Source organism: Crotalus tigris, unplaced genomic scaffold, assembly GCF_016545835.1.
Source record: "Crotalus tigris isolate CLP2741 ecotype Arizona unplaced genomic scaffold, ASM1654583v1 scf7180000018938.1368258, whole genome shotgun sequence".
Classification (NCBI taxonomy): Eukaryota; Metazoa; Chordata; class Lepidosauria; order Squamata; family Viperidae; genus Crotalus; species Crotalus tigris.
The window spans coordinates 1,198,548-1,220,224 of NW_024097283.1; the positions used below are offsets into that span (position 1 = coordinate 1,198,548).

Here is a 21,677-nt window from a genome sequence, read left to right on the forward strand (position 1 = left end):
AAATTACCCCTGCCAGTAGTAGAGGCTGATCCTGCACCAACAATCGACATCCTTTCAATTCAGGCCTTGCCTGAGTCTCCTTTAGACACCAGGGATGTGGCTGATGAATCAGCCACAGATCTCACACTCTCTCGTGTCCTGTCTTGGGTTTTATCTGGGTGGCCAGAGAGCTGTCCAGGTACGGAGTTTCAGAGTTTCTGGCTTAAAAGGAACGAGTTATCCACTTTCCAGGGTTGTCTGCTGTGGGGCAGCAGAGTTGTCATTCCTACTTCAATGAGGACTAGGGTCTTAGGTTCCCTCCACGAAGGTCATCCTGCCATTGTACGTATGAAGGCGCTTGCGCGCAGCCATTTGTGGTGGCCTGGGTTAGACAAGGACATTGAAGCTAAGGTGCATGCATGCCACCTTTGTCAACGCTCATGCCCAGAAATGCCCCAGGCTCCTGTGCATGGATGGGAGGAAACACAGTCTCCATGGTCTAGGGTGCACATTGATTACGCTGGGCCCTTTCAGGGTCAATTCTTCTTGGTCCTGGTTGATAGCCATTCGAAATGACTTGAGGTTGTACCTGTCTCTTCCACCACCACTGCAAAGACTATTCAAGTACTGAGGGGGATTTTTGCTGCACATGGGCTTCCTGATGTTTTAGTGTCTGACAACGGCCCTCAATTCACTTCCTCCGAATTCCAAGCTTTCTTACAGGCCAACATGATTCGTCATGCCACCTCTGCACCCTTCCACCAACGGTATGGCTGAACGCATGGTACGCATCACCAAGGATGCTTTAAAGAGACTGACATATGGAGACTGGCATCACAGGTTGGCTGACTTCCTCCTTTCCTACCGCACTACACCTTCCACTTCTACCGGGAGGAGCCCAGCTGAACTTCGTTGGGGGCACAAACTAACTACTAAGCTTGACCGGTTGCACCCGGACAGACTGCCTTCTAAATTCACACAACCCAGGGCACCTAGGCAACTGCTAGTGGGTGCCCCGGTTTGGACCTGTAATTACGGGCCTGGTGGGTCCCTACCAGAGTATGCAAGGTCACAGGTCCTTTGTCCTATGAGGTTTCCCTGGATGACGGTCGTGTCCTGCGACGACACATCGACCAGCTACGCACAAGACGGGACTCTCCTACTGATACTCCTGGATCTTTTCCAGGGGGGGAGGGGGACCTCTATGGGCAAGGGGAAGGGTGTGGGCTGCAGCCTGTAACCAATGGGGAAGTTACAGATGGCCCATCCCAAGATTCCACGAGTGCTCCAAACAGGAATTCGTGGGGACTAACCAGAACACAGGCACTATTCAGTACTCCAGTCAGGGAGAATAACCGGGAGCAACCAAACAACTCACACCCTGCAAGAGAGCTGGCACACATTCCATCTAGTTGGCCCAACGCTGCCACTGTTCCTAGAAAGGGAGGTGGTCGAGGAACCGAATCCCGATTACTGGCATCACTCAGGGGGCAACTGAGTTTTGGGACAGTACCGAGAACCCAGAGAGCCTGCAACTAGGCAGGACAACCAGGTTAAGTAGAGAACAAAGTCCTGGCCTGACGAGCCCAGTGGGCAAGCAAGCAGGCCAGGCGTTGGAGCACAGTCCACAGGGGCCACCAGGGTTAAACAAAGGGGACAAACATATAGATTCCCCCGGGCAAGGGGTACTTGGAGGGTACCAGGAAATTCGGAGGTCACAGAGAGCTAGAAGATCTCCTAAATATCTAGAAGATTTTGTAACTCTGCTAGCAAAGCAGAATTAATAAGAGGGTATTCCTGTACAAGTGGGAATAATGAACACTGGGGGATGGAAGCCAAAATTGATAACTTGGTACATGGAGCTAGTGTGGCTCCCACACTCGTGTTGAGGTTGCATGTCACTATTTATGTGGTTGTAGTTTTAGCCGGGGGGGGAAGGGGTGTTGTGTCCTGAGCCTGTGAAGGCAGGCTCGGGACATTGCAACGGTCCCGGGCAGTTGCAAGCTGCCCAGGACCAGACTGGCTGTTGCCAGCACTCGCGCGCATGCGCAAAGTGCTGGCGCACCAAATGTTGCCATTTGGCCCAGAGATCACCTTTAAAAGGAGCAGAGGAACTTGGGCGTTGTCGGTGTTGTAACCAGCATGCTGTATACCAATAAAGAGGCTCCTGAGAACTACCAATTGCTTCATGCGTTATTTACCATTCGCTGAGGACTCAACAGTTAATATATACTCTTCCTCCCTAAGTAGAAGTGACTAAGAAATCAAAGACAAGCAGTCACAAATCATATGAATGAACAGAGTTATTTCAGTGCCAGACCTAGAAATAGGCCTAAATGGAAATAGGCCTATTTCCAGAAATTACCCCAAACCAGAAAATAGTTCTCATTCAGAGGAACCATATTAGTCTGGCGCTACACATTTGGGCAGCAGGCTCAGAAAGGAAATATCAGTTATTGGTTTATGATTGTTATGATTTTGACCCAATGGAAGTTTCTTGAGGGCTGGAAGCATTACTTTTTCTTTAAGGAGTTTGGCCCCATGCCTTCTCTTAAGGTGATGATATCTTAAACGCAACCTCCTTGCTCACAAAGCAGAACTTCATTTAATCAGTCATTTTAGACACTTTCATGGATTGATTTATATCAAGCACAGAATCAAAATCTCAAAAAATAAAAGCCTATACTAGTATAAAAGTAATTTTCTTTTAAAACTTATATAATCATCATAAATTCTCTTTCGGGTAAGCAAAAATAAAAAAAATATATATCCTCCTCCCCCCAACTCCCCAAAGTAGTGATATGAGCAAAGAAATTAAAAATAGAAGACAAGGAAAGGAAAAGAAAACCTGACTAGATCTAATTTGTAGCATTCTCTACCAGGTGAACATGTAATTTCTAGCCTTGCAAACCCACTTTGTTCCTACCATGTCCATATAAATTATTTACATAGCTCAGTTACTTTTCAAAAGATGGAAGGATGTCACAATGAACCACTGTAGCACTGAACCACTTAGTTTTTTTAAAATTTAATGAGGGTTTTGGGAAATAAGTTATTTAACATATTGCCCATAATGATAATGAAGAAATGTGCTTCCTCAGTAGCATGATTATAATAAGTTCCAATAGTAAACGCTTAGTAGTATCTTAGCATTCACTTCTAGCTTTCATACATATGTATTGGAGATGTCACTGAAAAGACTTGAGCTGAGGCAGATGCTAGGAGTGAAGTGGGTTTTTCCAAAGCAAAATGATCACGGTCACTCAGACAACTGTTATATTACACAGAAGTTTGAGCTTTCAGCAGGCTGCCAGTTATTTTGAACTTACATTTTGTTCTGGTTTTATATTAACAACTCAAAACTGAGATTTAGGTTTTATTATAATATGCAGCTTTATGGCTCTTGTGTTTAGGTGGCAGGATGTTACGTCTGATGCAGGTGAAAATGGAAGATGCTGGCCATTATATCTGTGTAGTAAATAACATTGCAGGAGAAGACAGGAAAAACTTTGAACTTTCAGTTTTAGGTGAGTATGTCAAACCTATTTTAAAAAGTATCAAGATTTTTCTTCCTAGTTTGCTCTATAGTCCCTGTGTTTAGAAACCGAAGAGATGACTGAAAAAATTATATAACTAATGGGTAGCTCTCTGAATTGGATAATATAAGCTGGCAGTTGTTCCAGTGTAAAACAGAAGGATACATTATGTGTCTTGGAAAATGATAATATCAAAAAATAGGATAACGTAGTTTTGTTTTTTTCCTTCCTTTACTCTGCAAATTCTTCAAATTTTAATAACCCTTCTTTAAAAAAAAAACAAAACTCTAGTGCACAACACAATCTTATTTGATAATATAATGGACATAATATTGTAATTCTACTGCATCTTGCACCATCCAAATATGACAGAACAAATCTGGAGAATTAGTGAAATTTAGTTTCCATAAAAGCAGCCATGTTATTCTTGCAGGAAAAGAAAGAAAGAAAAAGAAATAGTCTTACAGCATCTTAGATCAACTAAGAATATATAAGTGCCTTAGTATAAATAGTTACTTTTGTGACTTTTTCAAAAGAAGGAGCAACACTATTCATTCTAGGAACCAAGACAACAAGGGAAAGTGTATGTAAATTATGCTCCTTTTTTTTATCTGAAACTATCTGAAAAAGTCTTATCTGACTTCAGCTTCAATATTCTAATAAATGTGCTCCAGATTTCACATACTTTTATCAAAGCCATGACATTTCTCATATGCCCACCACACCACAACATCCATACAAATATGTAGTGGCTCCTGAAAATGGAACAGCATATTTTGTGATGACTAATGCAAATAAAGATATAATCCTTTTGTATTGCTGTATTCTTACATAATTATTTTCCTTCTTTCTTTGTTTTGACAACATAAAAGTACCTCCAAGCATTGTAGGAGAAAATAAACTAGAAGATGTAAAAGTAAAAGAAGGACATGGCATTACGTTGACATGTGAAGTCACAGGTAAGCTTCTGGTGATTCTTGATTAGAGCTGGTTTGGCTGCAACATAAGGGCCGATCAATGGCTATGATATTAAGGAACTAAACATTCATTCATTCATTCCCTCCCTCTCTCCCTTTATCTCTTTTCCTGGATGGTGCTACTATGGGTAGTCCTCAACTTATCTCCATTCATTTAACCACAAAGTTATGACAGCACTGAAAAGTGACTTACAACCAATTCTCACACTTAAAACTGTCTCCTTGTTGCTGTAGTCACATGATCAAAATTCATATGCTTGCCAACAAGTATGTATTTACGATTTATATATAGTGCCTGTGCACGTGCACACACACACACACACACACACACACACACACACACACAAAGTCACCACCAAAAAGTATCATATATTGCCTTCTGGTTTCCTCTGAGATAGAATATCATTTTGCATTTTACTTTTAAAGACTGAACAAAGAAAAAAAAATAAAAGGGCCACCACAAGTTTCACAATTCAATTATTAATATTTGCTTTTTTTTTCTCAACAGGAAACCCTATTCCAGAGATCACTTGGTTAAAAGATGGACAAACGTTTCTACAGGATGATGGCTATCAGTTGATGTCTAGTGGACGCTTTCTTCAAATTACAAACGCTCTAGTCGCTGACACAGGGAGATATACCTGTGTTGCCTCCAATACAGCTGGAGACAAAAGAAAAAGCTTCAGTGTTAATGTACTTGGTGAGATTTGTTGAGTAATAAATGGAAGTGTTTGGGTTCCTTTGAAGAAGATAGATCTGCCCGGATTGAAAAAAAATCAATAAATATAGTATACATACATCTATACCTGAAGTTGCAGAGTTGTTGATAAAATTTTGGAGGGTTGGTCCTAAGGCATTTGGAGAGGGAAACAGTGTGAATAATATCACTGCGGCAAGTACCAAAAATGTTGTCTCCAAGTCACTGAAGGTTTAGGGGTTATATGCAACTTCCAAGAACCTTCCCTAAATTTCATATACATAGATATACAGCATTTTATATGATACTCTCCCTCTACAAAAATGAAGAAACAAAGGCACCTAAAATGCCCTCACCAAAAGATTCTCAGCTGCTTGTCTTTCCTGTGTAAAATTGTTGTAAAAGAAACAGGCTTAAGAAGCCTTCTTTCAGCTTTCAGTTGCGTCCTTTATTTCAGTGATAGGGATAACATAATATTCACCTGGACTGTATTTCTTATATTCCCCATTTTTAAAATAAATAAAAGTCTAGAGAAGCCCCATTTGTCCTGTGCTATCACGGAGCTTGTTTAAAAAAAGTCATTAGTAGACCGTTCCATTGATGAACTTGTAAAAAAAAAGTCCTATCTTCACCATTTCAAATGAACTTATAAAGAAAAAAATAAGCATTGTAAACATAAGAAATACGTTTTAAAAATAAACTAAGGAAAAAATTGTTTTCTGATGTAAAATTGAGTCTAAGACTTCAAGGTAGATTGGTTTGAATTAAGGCAGTGCCTCTACATCAGGGGTCTTCAAACTTGGCCCTTTTATGACTTGTGGACTTCAACTCCCAGAATTCCTCAGCCAGCCAGTTTGAAGACCCCTGCTCTACATGAAGCTCAGTCTCTAGGAAACAAGTATCATATGTATTATGGCTCTTAATTTGCTCAATCTGTGCCCTTGGATTAAGTTGCAGGTGTATCAGATGGCCAAATATTTTCTCCATAAGTAGTTTCTTTAAAAGTACAATTATCAGAAATATTTTAAAACAATGCTCTCTTTTTTTTCTGAACTTGCTCAGTGTCTCCATCCATTGTGGGTGCAGATAATAATGGGGGTGCAGAAGAAGCCACGGTTATCTTAAATAACCCAACCTCCTTAGTTTGTGAGGCTTATTCATATCCACCAGCCACAATCACCTGGTTGAAAGATGGAGCTCCCATAGATTCAAATGAGAACATCAGGGTGTTGCCAGGTAATTATTTGAATGCCTTTATTATTAAAATAAATTTGGAGTCAGTTGGATTGAGATGGGTGGCCATAGAGGTTAGAATGCAGTATTGCAGGCTAACTTGCTACTCACTGCTAAGAGTTCAATTCTGACTTGGCTCAAGGTGGACTCAGCCTTTTATCCTTCTGAAGGCAGTGAAATGAAGACCCAGATGTTTGGGGGCAATATGCTGATTCTGTAAACTGCTTAGAGAGGACTGTAAAGCAGTGTGAAGTAGTATATAAATCTAAGTCCCATTGCTATTGCTATAGAAATTGATTGATTGAGTGAATGAATGAATGAAATTCTATCCTATTTTTTTACATTTATAAGTAAGCTTTGCTATACTTTCTGAAGATGGCTGAGTGGAGATTAACTATTACAATTATTATAATTTTGGGGAATAAATTTGCATATTTTGGCTTCCCACTTGTGGAAGCTAACAATGTACTAAATCTTAGGTTTTGTCTCCTACCACTGACCAGAGTAACAATAGCGTGAAAAACTTACTTTTCTGTGGCAGGGAACAAGGAATACATAACTTGGCAGGACCTTTCAATTTCTTTCAGTGCTTAGCCTAATTAGAATACTGATGATCCAGTACTAGTGTTTGAAAATGCATTTTATTTCTCCTTCTTTCTAATGTTCTTTCCTAAACTCTGGTTTTAACATGTTCTGAAATCAGAATAGTTCCTTCTTTCAAGGGGACAATGCCTAAATTCATACAGTTTTTGCTCAATTCAGAAGAAAATATACAAAAAGAACTGGGGAAAATGTAACTTGACTTTTGTCCTTTTTTACAGGTGGTCGAACTTTGCAGATTCTGAATGCCCAGGAGGACAATACTGGTAGATATACTTGTATAGCTACAAACGAAGCAGGGGAAACATTAAAACATTATGAGGTGAAAGTTTATAGTAAGTTTTAAAGCATCCTTTCTTGCTGAAACTCATGACATATTGATTCTCTACCACAGTGGTGGCAAACCTATGGCACGAGTGCCAGAGGTGGCACTCGGAGCCCTCTGTTTGGGCATGTACACCATTGCCCCAGCCCTGCGTCCCCCATGACCTCCTCCTCACTAGCAGTCGCCCTGGAGGAGAGTCACCTCCAGGTGCAGCCCATGCGGAGCAGCGCAGCCAAGCACATGGCAGCTGGTCAGCAGGGATAAGACTCTACCCTCACGTCCCGTTGCATGGGGTGGGGACAGAGCAGGGTGGGAGTGGTGGTGGGCTGGGGCCGGGCAGTTTTGGGGCACTTGGTCTCTAAAAGGTTTGCCGTCACTGCTCTACCATCTCTTTATATTTTATACAACTCCTACATTAACTGCATATTTTTAAGGTTGTATATTTGCTTGTTCATTTTGATGCATTTACATCAGGGTGGTAAGATCAAAGGATGTTTCATTGCATAGGAGAGTATTTTGGATAACTTCATAGCTATATGTTTAAGAAAAGTGTAGCTACACATTTACAGAAAACAAAAACCATTCATTTATTTCTTCATAGTAATTGGGATCACTGCTAGGGATTTTTGGCAGGATTTTTGGCAGGAAGTAAGCATTCTTATTAGCCATGTTATTATTTTTTTTTTATTCCAGGGCCTGCTACAAAAGGTTGTATAAGAGAGGCTAGTTTTGAAAGGCAGGCTTCCTGAAATTATAAACCCCTCCCCATAGTAACAGACTGCCTAGCTGAATTAAATCAAGACATACATGAAAAGCCACTGTCTGATTTTTAGGCAGGTTAATGGCCATTGATGGCTGCTTGGAATGGCAGGAACACTCTGTATCTCAGGCCAATATCGTAGGTCCTTGGGAAGGACTTGATAGGTGGACAAAATTCCATATCCATCCTAATCACAATAATGATAATACATTAAATTTGTGTGCCACCTGCTGCTTTAAAAGAAGGTGCAAAAGATTAAATCTTAGAACTAATGTCCATAGAACATTGAACTACAGGATTCCTTTCCAATATTTAGGGTCATTAATTAACCAGTTTTAATTATCTGCATTGAGTTAAATACATGGACAAAAGTTCACTATTGTTGGATGCATTATTATTAGTTGTTAAAGGATTACAGTTGTTTTAAGCCATCCCTAGGCAATATTTTAGCAAGATGAAAGAGCATCATTCATACAATTAGATAAGTGTTCTGATTGGTACAGATTTTAAAGGTAAACACCCCTAGAAACATTGTCATGATTCATTTCAATCTTTCGCCTTTTGTGGAAGAAGTGCTATGGTTTATCCAGAGGTTTCTGAGCTACCATTTCTACCAGACTTACTCAGCTTGGGGATGATGGGAGTCTAGCAACATTGAGTAATAAAAAGCATAGATTCCCATCCCTGTTCTGAATAATGAAGACAGCACAGAAAACCTCACATTATTATTGGTTTGGTTTGTTTATTCACTTTCATAGTTTTATAATATTATTTAGAAAGAAAGAACTCCCACATATTGCCAGAAAATGTAATTCTTGTTTATTATATGTGATTCTAATCTTCTATCAATTTTCATCCTCTTGTGTAAGTTGCAAGTTTGCTTAGAAATAAACAATACCAAGGTGCTAAATGCTTTGATATCCTCATCCATCTATCAGTTTATGTTTCCCAATGAGGAGTTTGCTTATTCAAATTGACTTTACAGATCTACTTATATTTCTGTCTATTTTGTGAATTATTGTGTGTAACTAATCAGCAAATGCTACTTAGTTGTACGACTTAATAAGCCACTGCTGATGTGATTTGGCCCAAAAAAGCAGGTCAATCACTTCTGATGTACTGCTACTTACACATGCCTTTTTTCTGACAACACTGTGAGTGTCAAAATGAGAAATTCCATGGCTTTATTTTTATATTTATCTTTTTTGGGCAGTTCCTCCTACGATAAGCAGAGACAATTTATCAGGACTAGGCTTGTCCCCTAAAGAAGTGAAAATCAGAGTGAACAACAGTCTTACCCTAGAATGTGAAGTCCATGCAATTCCTGCTGCTGGCATCAGATGGTACAAGGATAGACAGGTCAGTTATAAAGTTAATTTTGTACAGTAAATATTTTTTAGAGAAACCAGGAAACTTCTTTACAGCAATGCCTCTTCTTCCTTTCATCATTTTTTCCCCAAAACACAATGTTCCAAAGCTATAGGAAGTCCTGTTGTCTTTCAGCAATTATTAATATTTGTTAAATTTATTTATCATCTATCTTGTCGTAAGGTTACACAATAATCCACAACACAATTCTAGAATTGTAGGATGTTGAAGGATGTATGCATAGCATTCTGCTTTGTCATTTGCAATTTTAGACTTCTTTTCTAGATTTCAGTTTGGAAATGCAATTCTTTTCCGTTCTGAATTTATTCTCTTTATACTCCCCAATCAGCACATACTGCATTATGTATTATTTATTACTTCATACACTTTTCATATTTTTGTTTTGCTTGAATCTTTTGTGGAATATTATTTTTGGCTGACAATATTTTACTGAAACCTACAAGAGAGCATGCCTCATTAATTCATTCATTCATTCATTCATACATTCATCTCAGACCAAATGTCTTTTGGCAGTTATAGACATTGAATAAATAAAAGTAATATTTTTTTTTTACAAATTTTAAGTAATGTAGTTTTTTTTACAAAACTTGCCTTTTGGTAATTGTTAGCATTCATAGGAATAACAAGCATATTAATAGGGATATTAGTCTTAATTCTTTTGACAAAGTAAAGGAAAATATAATACAATTTTCTTTAAATGTTACTCTCTAAAGATTTTTAACTTAGCAATCAGCAAAAATGTATAACTTAGCATTATGGAATGGAAGCAGTAGGAAAAAAACCCTTAACTCTATAGATATTGCAGAACTTGTAGTTCATGTGTAGCTTACCAATTGGATGTACCCTTTTCTCTGTAACATTGCAATGAAATAAGAGAAATAGATGTATTTCAAACATCTCAGAATAAGACTTTAAGTGTTCAGAAATAGATATTTCATATCTGATCTTGCTTTATAATTATTTAAAATATAATTTGATTTTTTTGGGGGGGAGGCTTCAAATCTCTTGTCAAAGCAGACAGGCCACAATGCATTGCTGAGTTTGGCTTAATTGGCCATAAACTATGCATGCCTATGTACACTTTATTGGGTACATTGTAGAAAATGCTCATCTATCCTTTTTGATAATTCCACCACAGCTGATTACATCAGATGATCATTTAACAATCCAAGGAGGTGGACGCATCCTTCAAATTAAGGCAACTCAGATATCTGACACTGGCCGATACAGTTGTGTTGCTTCAAACCTAGCTGGTGAGGATGAGCTGGAGTTTGATGTCAATATACAAGGTATTGCTTTGACTATTTATGGGTGTATTTATAAAGATCAGTCTTCTCCAACCTGGTGACCTCTAGCTAATCACAACTTCAGCTAATCACAACTTCAGTGTACTTATAAATATACAAATAGTTATATTTCTACCATTTATATCATTAGTTATGAAGGGATTATATATATATATATATATATATATATATATATATATATATATATATATATATATATATGTTTTCTGAGGTTTTCGCGGGTATTTGTATGTAGGTCTTTGGTTGTTCGGGTTTTCTCCCACGTAAAATTGGAAGTGTCTTGGCGACGTTTCGACGAAGTCCCATTCGTCATCTTCAGGCTGGTGCTTTCAGCTTCGTGCCTCGAGCAGCAGTGCCTCGAGGCACGAAGCTGAAAGCACCAGCCTGAAGATGACGAATGGGACTTCGTCAAAACGTCGCCAAGACACTTCCAATTTTACGTGGGAGAAAACCCGAACAACCAAAGACATATATATATTATATATATATATATATATATATATATATATATATATATTATGTCTTTGGTTGTTTGGGTTTTCTCCCGCGTAAAATTGGAAGTGTCTTGGCGACGTTTCGACGAAGTCCCATTCGTCATCTTCAGGCTGGTGTTTTCAGCTTCGTGCTTCAAGGAGCAATCATTGATCATTGCTCCTTGAAGCACGAAGCTGAAAACACCAGCCTGAAGATGACGAATGGGACTTCGTCGAAACGTCGCCAAGACACTTCCAATTTTACGCGGGAGAAAACCCGAACAACCAAAGACCTACATACAAACACCCGCGAAAACCTCAGAAAACACACACACACACACACACACATAAATGGATTGCTAACATGATGCATTGGGAGAAAAGGAGGACACTATGAACATTGCTTTTAAAGTGCAAATGAACATACTGTCATTTTGTTGGGCCTGCTTTCCAAATTGAGCCCTAGTAAAATTAGTGAGAATATCAAGTAAAAAGTGTTGTCAATCTGCCGTGGGATATTGGTAGCATGAACAGCATGCAGTTCTAATTTCTTAGGGAGTTGAGTTTGATAAATGTATTCAAGAATAACTTTTCAACTGTTTCATCACAACCTGTCATCACAATGACTAAATGTGGATCCAAGTTATTCTGGATTTTTGGTGGAGATATGGTGAATTGAAGAAGTCTCTGCTAAAGCGGAGCTGATGACCAACAAAGATCAAAGAACTGATGAATAGATTGATTCTTTGGAAACTTTTTGGATAAGAAGAGGATGGGAGATTATCCTCATGTGCTCTGGAGAGTGGCTACTCTCTGTAAACTACAGGACAGTAGTTTTTTGTGGATTTGAGCACTGAGTAACAGGATTAGCCATCTTGCTTGCAATTGCAGCAGAGATTTTTAAAGTTTGCAAACCTCAATTTCCAATCACTTTGGGAAATTGCTCATTCTATGCTATTAAAGATATTTATAATGACAAGTCTGAAAATGCCAGGTGGGTCTGCCTTTAATCCTGAATGAAGGAAAATAGTAATAATAAGATCAAGAATTTAAAGAATCTGAAATAAAAAAGAAAAAAGTAAATAATATTTTGGTCCTAGAAGGATTCCAAGTGATAGATCAAAAGAATAATTTAGGAAATATTTTTCATTGGATCTACAAAGAAAATGGCTGAGGTTTTAAAATTAAAAGGGAAATATAACAGACAAACCAAAAGAGTCACTGGATAATTTTTTTTCTTACTGGATTTACAAAAAAGGACTGTTAAAGCCTTGAAAAATTCTGTGCAATGAGATAAAGAAATAAATAAAGAGAAATAAAATCCTACAACAATATTTGAATAAATGATCAATCAGGATTTATAATAGGAAGGTATATGAAATACAATACAAGACAAATTATTAATTTAATTGAGTATTTGGATAAGAATAATCAGATTCCAGTGGCTTTTATATTTTTGGATGCTGAGAAAGCCTTTGATCAATTAGATTGGAAATTTTTATTTTCATTAATTGAAAAAATGAATTTTGGAGACAAGTTTTTACATGCTCTCAAAGCTATATATCATCAGCAGTCTGCTCAAATTATCATTAATGGTGGATTGACAGAGACTTTTAATATTGAAAAGGGTACAAGACAAGGCTGTCCATTATCTCCCCTGTTATTTGTGCTGACAATGAAGATTTTGTTAATTCAAATTCGAAAGTCTACATTACTTAAGGGAATAAAAATAAATAACAATGATTATAGATTGAGAGCTTTTGCAGATGATCCAGTTCTAACTTTACAACAACCAATTCAATCGGTTAATCATTTATTAGAACTTATAACTCAATATGGAAAAGTTTCTGGTTTCAAAGTTAATAATTATAAGACTAAGATATTATCTAAGAATATGACTGAGAAGGATAATGAAACTTTAGCTAGACTTACAGGTTTTCAGATAGTGAAGAAGGTTAAATACTTGGGAGTGTATATAACTGCTTCTAATAGAAAATTATATAAGAATAATTATGAAGTATTATGGACAAAGGTACAAAAGGATTTAAATGATTGGAAAAAATTAAAATTGTCGTTGTTTGGGAGAATTTCAGCTGTTAAAATGAATGTTCTACCAAAGTTTCTTTTTTTGTTTCAAATGATACCCATTTTAAAAAAGGATGCTAATTTGGATGAATGGCAGAAGGGTATTAATAAATTTATATGGGCTGGGAAGAAACCAAGGGTGAAGTTTAAGATTTTGCAAGATGTTCGTGAAAGAGGAGGGCTTAAAGCACCCAATTTAAAATTATATTATGATGCAGCCGCATTAACTTTGATAAGTGATTGGCTTAACTTAACAAATAAAAATATTCTTTTTCTTGAAGGGTGGGACTTATTATATGGCTGGCATGCATATTTGATTTTTAATAAGAAAGTTGATTGGGCTTTTAAATCGCATATTTTAAGAAGTGCCCTACTTCGAGTCTGGAAGAAGTATTATTATAGATTAAATTATAAAATACCTATTTGGGGGATTCCTGAACATGCAATAGAGGGAATATCGAAGGGGATGAATTATGGGAAAATTTCGTATAAAGAATTACTTATCTGGTCTGGCAATGACTGGCAACTAAAGTCCTTGGATGTATTAAGACAAGAAAATACGTTACAGTCATGGTTTCAATATTTACAAATAGTGGATAGGTGGACTTTAGATAAGAAAGTGGAGATAACATTAGGAAATGAAAGTTTGATAACACAGATTAAAGATCAAATAAGGCACATATAAAAAGAATTTATAATAGTTTAATAGAATTGGATTTGGAAACGGAATTGGTTAAAGATTGTATGGTAAAATGGGCTCAGAATATTCAGGAAGCAATCCCATTGGATTTATGGGAGATAATATGGATCAGAAATGTCAAATTTACACAGGCTCAAAATTTAAGAGAAAATTTTTACAAAATGTTTTATAGGTGGCACTTGGATCCTAAAAAGTTATCTTGTATGTACCCTAATTTACAGCCCAAATGTTGGAGGTATGGTAGTTTTGATGCAACTTTTTTTCATATTTGGTGGACTTGTAAAAATATTAAGGCCTTTTGGATCATGATTTGGTGGAACATTCAAAATATTTTCAAAAGGAAGATGAAGTTTACTCCTCAACTATTTTTATTAGGGATTTTTGAGGATTTTGATGTTAAAGATACTGTTTTAATGTTGAATTTAATTATAGCAGCAAGGTTATTGATAGGTCAATATTGGAAGAAGGATTCGTTGCCTACATTAGAAGAATGGACATTTAAGGTTTCTAACTTAGCAGAAATGGCTAAAATTTCTGCTTATTTAAAGGATCATACACAAGAAAGATATATTATGGTATGGAGAAGGTGGATAGATCATATTAAGATTAAATACGGAACTGAAAAGTTCCACTTATTTTATGATTAAATAATAAGTATTATTAATAATATTTAAATTAACTTTTTTATTATATAACAATTGATTATAAACTGATTTGTTTATGATATGTTATTAAGGTTTAAAGGGAGTTAAGGTTTAAGTATGATTTTAATTGTTGTATAAATTGTTAAACTTGTTTAGCTTATGATTAATATATTTGTTAACTTAATTAGATTATGTTTAATATGTTTGAAATACCCTGTATTTGGCTCCGGGAAGTCGGGTGGCGGGGGTTGGGGGGAGGGTAAATGGGTTTATTTTGTAACTTTCAATAAAACTTTTTAAATAAAAAAAACAATATTTGAATAAATTAAAGATTTAAAATGTTAGAAGTAGAAACAAGGAAAAAAAAAGTTGGTTTATTTGATCAAGGTTAAAATAAGATATGTTGTTAGTTTTGGCTATGGACTTTCTACTGATACTGGGATTGAAAGTTTGACACTTTATGGATAAGAGATGGTGCATGGGATGAAGAGATAACTGTTTATAACTTTAAAGAGAGTGAAGAGTCTCTAAATTTGTTAATACTTCTTGTGATGAAGGTTGGAAAAGCCTTATATTTATTCTTCATTTTTAATCTGAGTCCTATATATTACAGTTCCTCCTAGTTTTCGAAAACCATTTGGATTCTGGGAAGATGGAGATGCGCTAAGTAGAAGACAAAGAGGAAGAGCCAAAGATGTGATTGTAAACTATCCTCTGTCTTTATATTGTGAAACTAATGCTGTGCCCCCTCCAGTTCTTACATGGTATAAAGAGGATTTTCCACTGAGTTCCAATGATAAAGTACGGATACTTCCAGGTCTGTATTAAACAGATGAATATTTATGAATATACTTCCTTTATCCTTTGGAATTTTTTTCATATACACTTGAGTGTTTTAAATAGCCTGCCCAAAATGCACACTGCAAGCAATGTAGCTCTGACCCACACAATCCTTGCAATAAATATTTTATTTTGAAGTAAGAATGAAATATTCTCCACTCTCTGGAATACAGTTGAAAATGGATGCTCCTAACTGGCATTATTAAAAATTCCTGGTCCAAGTAATGTAATATGTGTTCCTCTAAAAGCTATTGTATAAATAGGTGCTAATGAAGTTCTTGGATATATCCATTCCTGTTGTGATGGGAGGAAATTTTACTAAGTCATATGGGTTGCCTATGCTTATAATGGTATTGAGAACTCTATAATCAGACAGTCATATAACAACTGAATATAATTTGATCTACATATATTTACTTATTTAGAAAATTATAGTGATGGTAGCACTGGCAGCAGTGTGCACATGCACGCCACTTGCACAGCCCAGTACTGAGGACACTTGTTCTAGGGTCTAAGACTTCATGCTTTATTTCTAGGCAAAATTCAAAGTGATTCTTTAAAAATCAATCCTTCAATATTTAAGCCCTTCAGTATCTTAGAAATAATTTCCTCCATTATATGTGCAGCTTAATCTCTCGATGGTTAGCAGGCCATGACAATTTGTCTCCTGAATCCATATAAGCTGTCCTATAGATATGTTTTCAATGACTAGTGTACAGCCATGAAGTTTTCTGACTTGGGACATAATGAGAATAAGATATCTTCTTCTCCATATTTACATTTTAAGCCTTTTTATCTACCCTAAAACTTCAGAAGTATGTTGAAAATATGAAGTCTATCAAGGTCCTTCTTGCTAGTCATGAATCAAGTGCATATATTTATTTTAGAGCAAGCCAAGATCTGTGTTTAGAAGGATGGCAAGTTCCTTCTTATTTTACTCTAGGAGGTCGTGTGTTGCAGATTTCTAGAGCTCAGAGTGAAGATGCTGGACGATATACCTGCGTGGCCACTAATGAAGCTGGAGAAGATTCTATCCAATATGATGTCCGCGTGCTTTGTGAGCTTACTTGATGTTCTTTGAGTTTGCAAATAATACATATTCTCCTTTTAAATGGCGAGTCTAACTTGATATGATTCTATATCATTTACTATGTGCAAATAGTATTAATGTCTCATAAATAAAAATATAAATATTAAGATACTAAGGCTACAACAAGAGACATGGCAAGTAGAAAATTCTACTAATATGATATATTAGATTAGATACCTAATATTTTCCCCTTGAACTAAAAATGCACCATGCTGTTCCTTGAAGAATCATTTGTGATAAGGGTGAATGCATCTCTAATAGTACCTGAAAAAATGTTGTGAATGGAAAATTGTTCTCAGCAATGTTATGAAGAAGTCGAAAGTTAGAAAACTGTGCTCCTTAATCTTTCTGTCTAGTGCCACCATCCATTAACGGTGCCAACGGTGATGTGACTGAGGAGCTGACTGTACTTCTGGACAAGATGGCAATGATGGAATGTATAGCAGAGGGTATTCCTCCTTCAAGCATAATCTGGGAGAAAGATGGACAGCTAATAGCTGAAGATTCCCATTACAAATTCCAACTAGGTGGAAAAACCCTTCAGGTAAGTCTGCAAAGTGCACTAGCTTCTGCAGATTAGATGCTGTATGTCTCAGTTTCACTCAGCATCCTATCACAATAGGCTGAGACAATTGTGAAGCCATCAAAATCTTGCAATTCCAATTAAGGAAGAATATGCAACATTTATATCTCTTCATTTTTATTTTTGTGCTAGGGAGGAGGGGACATGGAAAATCTTGTTTTACAATAAAACACAGTTTTTAATTTTTAAACATTTTATTGTCTAGCCAGTTTATCTTACCATTCACTGTAGTTTCTCTAGTATCTTTTGTTAGTAGTTTTTCCTGAAAAGACAGTATCTATATATTGATTACTCCTGTTTCATTATTTCTGGTACTCTTTGTGCTGCAACTATGTCATATATTTAAAAGTCTTGAGAGCACCCACGTAGACATTGAACCTACACAGAATAAGGGTTGCACTCAAATACTCAATCATAAAGAATAAAGGATTATATTTTATAAAGTAGTATATTTACTTATTTGCCAAGAGAAAATTTAATACTGTGTATGCAAAGTCAGTTAAGAAACCCAGATATCTGATATTTACAATGTATCTTTGTTTTTGTTTTTTATAGATTCATAATACTCAAATAGCAAATACAGGCAGGTATGTCTGTCTTGTGGAGAACATAGCAGGACGTGCCAAAAGATATTTTAATCTTAACGTCCATGGTAAGATTGCTATTTTCTAAAGTAATGATTAGTTACATCCATATAATGGCCAGGTCAAAAAAGATTCTCCTTCTGACTCTTATTTTGTCTTTGCAAAAGGACAAATCAACATCAAAAATATTTTATATATTAAAAATATATGTTTATATATTAAAAATATATGTTGAATATATAAATGTTCACTGCTACCACAAAATATAAAAATTCCTAATTTGACCTATGCCAAATCTTAGGATATTTTTAAAATCTTATTTCTGTCAGAATCCAATTATATTTCATCTCTAGTTATTGACTATGGAAAACCCCATTTCTGCCCTCTCTGGATTCTGTCATACTACGAAGGGGAAGGGGGATAAGCAAAGGGGTTTATGGCTCTCACTTCCTTCATTAAAACTTCAAAGGGACTGAATGTGGATCTCACCAAGAGGACTGACCATAACAATATGGCCATCATCTTTCATATACTCCTCTCTGAAGTCTCCCTGCCGCCAACCATGAGGAAAAGGGGGTGGAAATGTAATGACTGTGATTGTTGCTGGAAGGACGGTGGGGTGGGGGGGCTGCTTGGGAACACTTAAAACCTGGTAGGGCTTGGGCCCCAGGTCCTGTCTATGGTAGGGCTTGGGCCCCAGGTCCTGTCTAGAATGCCTGCAACCATCTTCTATTAATAAAGATGCCTGTTGGAAATATTCCAAGAGTTCTGTCTTCTTAAGATGCAAAGTGGGGTGGGTCCTTACAATTTCACCATTTGGAAAATTCTCAGTATTTTTACCCATCTCATTCTTAAAAATTATTTTTATAGAAGATTGTTTGGTTAGAATTTCTCCGAAAAAAAATTATTGAAGAAATCATGGAAGGACCACCCAACTTGTGACTGTGAAAAAAAAAACCATTCACAGATATGAATTATTTTCCTATAATGCCAAAAAACTGAAGCATTCTTACCATTTTTTTCTGCTCAGTTTAAAAAAGAATACCAATAATACCAATAATGAGAAAATTGGAACACATATCCTGAATCCTTTGGATTCTGTTCCTTTATTTCTACTGCTCTATTACCTTCCTATCATCCTAGATTACTTTGTGAAAGCCCATATAACTCTAATCAAATAATAAATTTAGTTATCCCTTTTCCATTTCCCTTTTTTTGTATTTCTGCTTTACTTCTGATAGATCTAATTGTCTACTCGCCATCTCAAACTCAGTGTCTTCAATACTGAGTTAGTCATTCCCCCCCAAATTCTTTATCTTGTTCATCTTTTTATGTTTTCCTTGCAGAGTTAACATTCATGTTGACTTTTCTTGTTCTCCATATATAAGAAATTATGAATCTTCATTTTTACCATGAAGGCTGCTTTTTGTGGTGTTAGGCCATTTGGATGAGCTTCATCATCCTCACCAGACTCAAGAGACAAGAAGTGATTTGACAAACTATACCAGTTTGTTACCTTATTTAAACTTGAGAAAGAGAAATTCCACTGAAGAAATAGTGCATAACAGAGACTTATTTATGGTTTTTATGATTTGTGATGTTTAAGAAAACATTTCTAAAAAGATAGATTTATGAGTTGATTCTGCATGCTCTATACACACTAGCAAAAAGTAATTTCATGGTGAACCAATTCTTCCCTATTGTTGCTTTTGAATAAAAATGGAACAGGACAGGACAGGACATATGAAAAAATGTTGTAGCTAGATGTTTTGACTATTCCAAAAGCATTAACTCAGATGTTTGTTCCACTGAATGCTGCATCTGCTAAGAGATATAAGACTACTTTCAAAGGTAATGAATTTGTTGACTGAACATGAAGTAGTTCCCCTAAGTGGTGATATTGGTTCATTTAGAGAGCTGGCCAATGGAATAAGTGATCAATCAAGTTCCTGGTCATGGATTGATATGGCTGTTCCAAGTGTTCCATATTGAAAACAAAATGTTTGTGTTCCAATTGTTTTAAGCTTGGAAGAAAGCCTGTTTATTCCACACTTAGATCAACAAATCATGGTTGTTTCAAACAATGTTCTTTCAAGTATTGTCCCAAGACCGTGATTTTATTTTCTAGTTTATGATGTTTATTTTATTTTAAAACTTTTTAGCCAAGCCAATGCAATAGCAGTGACATGTTATCTTCATTTCTATTGGTTTAGACAAGGAGTAGTCAACCTTGGCTCTTTTATGACTCGTGGACTTCAACTCCCAACTTCTGGGAATTGAAGTCCACGAGTCATAAAAGAGCCAAGGTTGCCTACCCCTGATTTAGATTATATTTCCATTTATGCTGATTTGCATACATGAACTCATATAATGTGTGTGTGTGTGTGTGTGTGTGTGTGTGTGTGTGAGAGAGAGAGAGAGAGAGAGAGAGAGAGAGAGAGAGAGAGAGAGAGAGAGAGAGAGAGAGAGAATTGAACATATATTTTTAAGGAAAATCTGATAGCATAAACCACAGAGCTCTGAAAGAGAGCAGATTGTTTATTACAGAACTAGCACTAATTCAAAGCAGACATCAGAGGAATTAGAATTGCACATAAACTGAGAATGTTACTAAATTAGGAGAATTAAAATCATACAATAAACATAAAAAGTGCTGGAGCAAGTTCCTAGGAAAATAAACAGTATGATTTGATACCGAAGTTATAAATTTTGAGTAGAAAAGACAAGGAAAGAGAAATCTAGAAATGAAAACTAAGAATGCAGAATTATTCTAGATTATTATTTGGAAATGATTCCTAAAGGATGGCACTGAAAAATAATATCAGATGCAACATTTGAGAGGGCTTTTAGAATTTGGTCCTGTGATGAAAACCAGAAAAGACTTCTCTGATCTACATTGACCAATAAAGGAGAATATTTATAGCTTGGTGCACTCTGAGCTTGATTGTTTTCTTGTAGACATTTCATTACTCTAACTAGGTAAGATTATCAGTGCTAGTAAGGAATGGGGGTTTGTTCTCAATTTATATACTAGTGGTTTGCCCTGTCAGTGTTGGTGGAAGTGATTTTGGAAGTTCTTTGGTTGGGCTGTTTACTGTTAGCTTATTCAGCATCTCCTTGATTATGGTATTGTTTAGCTCTTGACTGTTGGTCTGATCTTCATTGAATTTAGAATCATAAACAGGAACAGCATTTTTACAAAACTCCCTTTTCTATTCAGTACATTTTCCATTCTAAAGGTTTATTCCATGAGAGAAAAAGAGTTGCTGAAATGCAATTGAGGGATGTCCAATTTTATCACTTGGCAAGAAACACTGGACTAGTTTGCACTAAACAATAAGAAGCCTATTAGCTCCTTTTTTGGAACAAAGAAAAACATCTGTAGTGTTGTGTTAGTGTGTTTAAGTTTATGGTTGCTGCATTCCTTGTAAGCCAGAATGGCAACATGGCTTTATTTTTATCTTATGTTTCCTGGCTTATTTGAAAACATCAGGCCAGGAGCTGGGATTTATTTAGAAGTTAGAATAGCACCAAGCTTAAAATATGGAGAAAAAAAACCCCTCAGATTTTTTTTCTTTGTATGTTTTGAGTTGCTAAGCTGACAGAAAAAAATAGCTAAAAGTAATGACGAAAATTATACAGGTTAACTAGCATAATTTAGGACAAAATTAATATTTTTGTATTTTAGTTAGTGTCTTCTTTGAACATAGGTGGCAGTGAACTTTAATTCTAAAATGAATTTGATTGACAGCAAATTATCCAAATAATTTATTGTCCAAATAAATATTTCAGGAAACACCAATATCAAATTAAAAATGCATTAGGCAAAAGATACAAAACTTAGGTAATTTAAGTTGTCTGTAAAGGAGACAACT

At 36.1% G+C, this 21,677-nt stretch overlaps 1 protein-coding gene across 10 annotated transcripts in view; it reads left to right on the forward strand.

Annotated features, from left to right (window-relative positions):
- The window catches only part of HMCN1 (hemicentin 1), a 433,480-nt gene that overhangs the window by 317,076 nt on the left and 94,727 nt on the right, over positions 1-21,677 (forward strand). For all 10 annotated transcript variants that reach the window (XM_039357629.1, XM_039357620.1, XM_039357628.1 and 7 more), the window contains 11 exons: positions 3,393-3,506; positions 4,388-4,474; positions 5,001-5,192; positions 6,252-6,425; positions 7,244-7,357; positions 9,321-9,466; positions 10,635-10,785; positions 15,319-15,522; positions 16,489-16,602; positions 16,992-17,179; positions 17,774-17,870. In XM_039357629.1, coding sequence (XP_039213563.1) covers positions 3,393-3,506; positions 4,388-4,474; positions 5,001-5,192; positions 6,252-6,425; positions 7,244-7,357; positions 9,321-9,466; positions 10,635-10,785; positions 15,319-15,522; positions 16,489-16,602; positions 16,992-17,179; positions 17,774-17,870 — 1,581 coding nt within the window. The remainder of the gene's footprint in view (positions 1-3,392; positions 3,507-4,387; positions 4,475-5,000; positions 5,193-6,251; positions 6,426-7,243; positions 7,358-9,320; positions 9,467-10,634; positions 10,786-15,318; positions 15,523-16,488; positions 16,603-16,991; positions 17,180-17,773; positions 17,871-21,677) is intronic.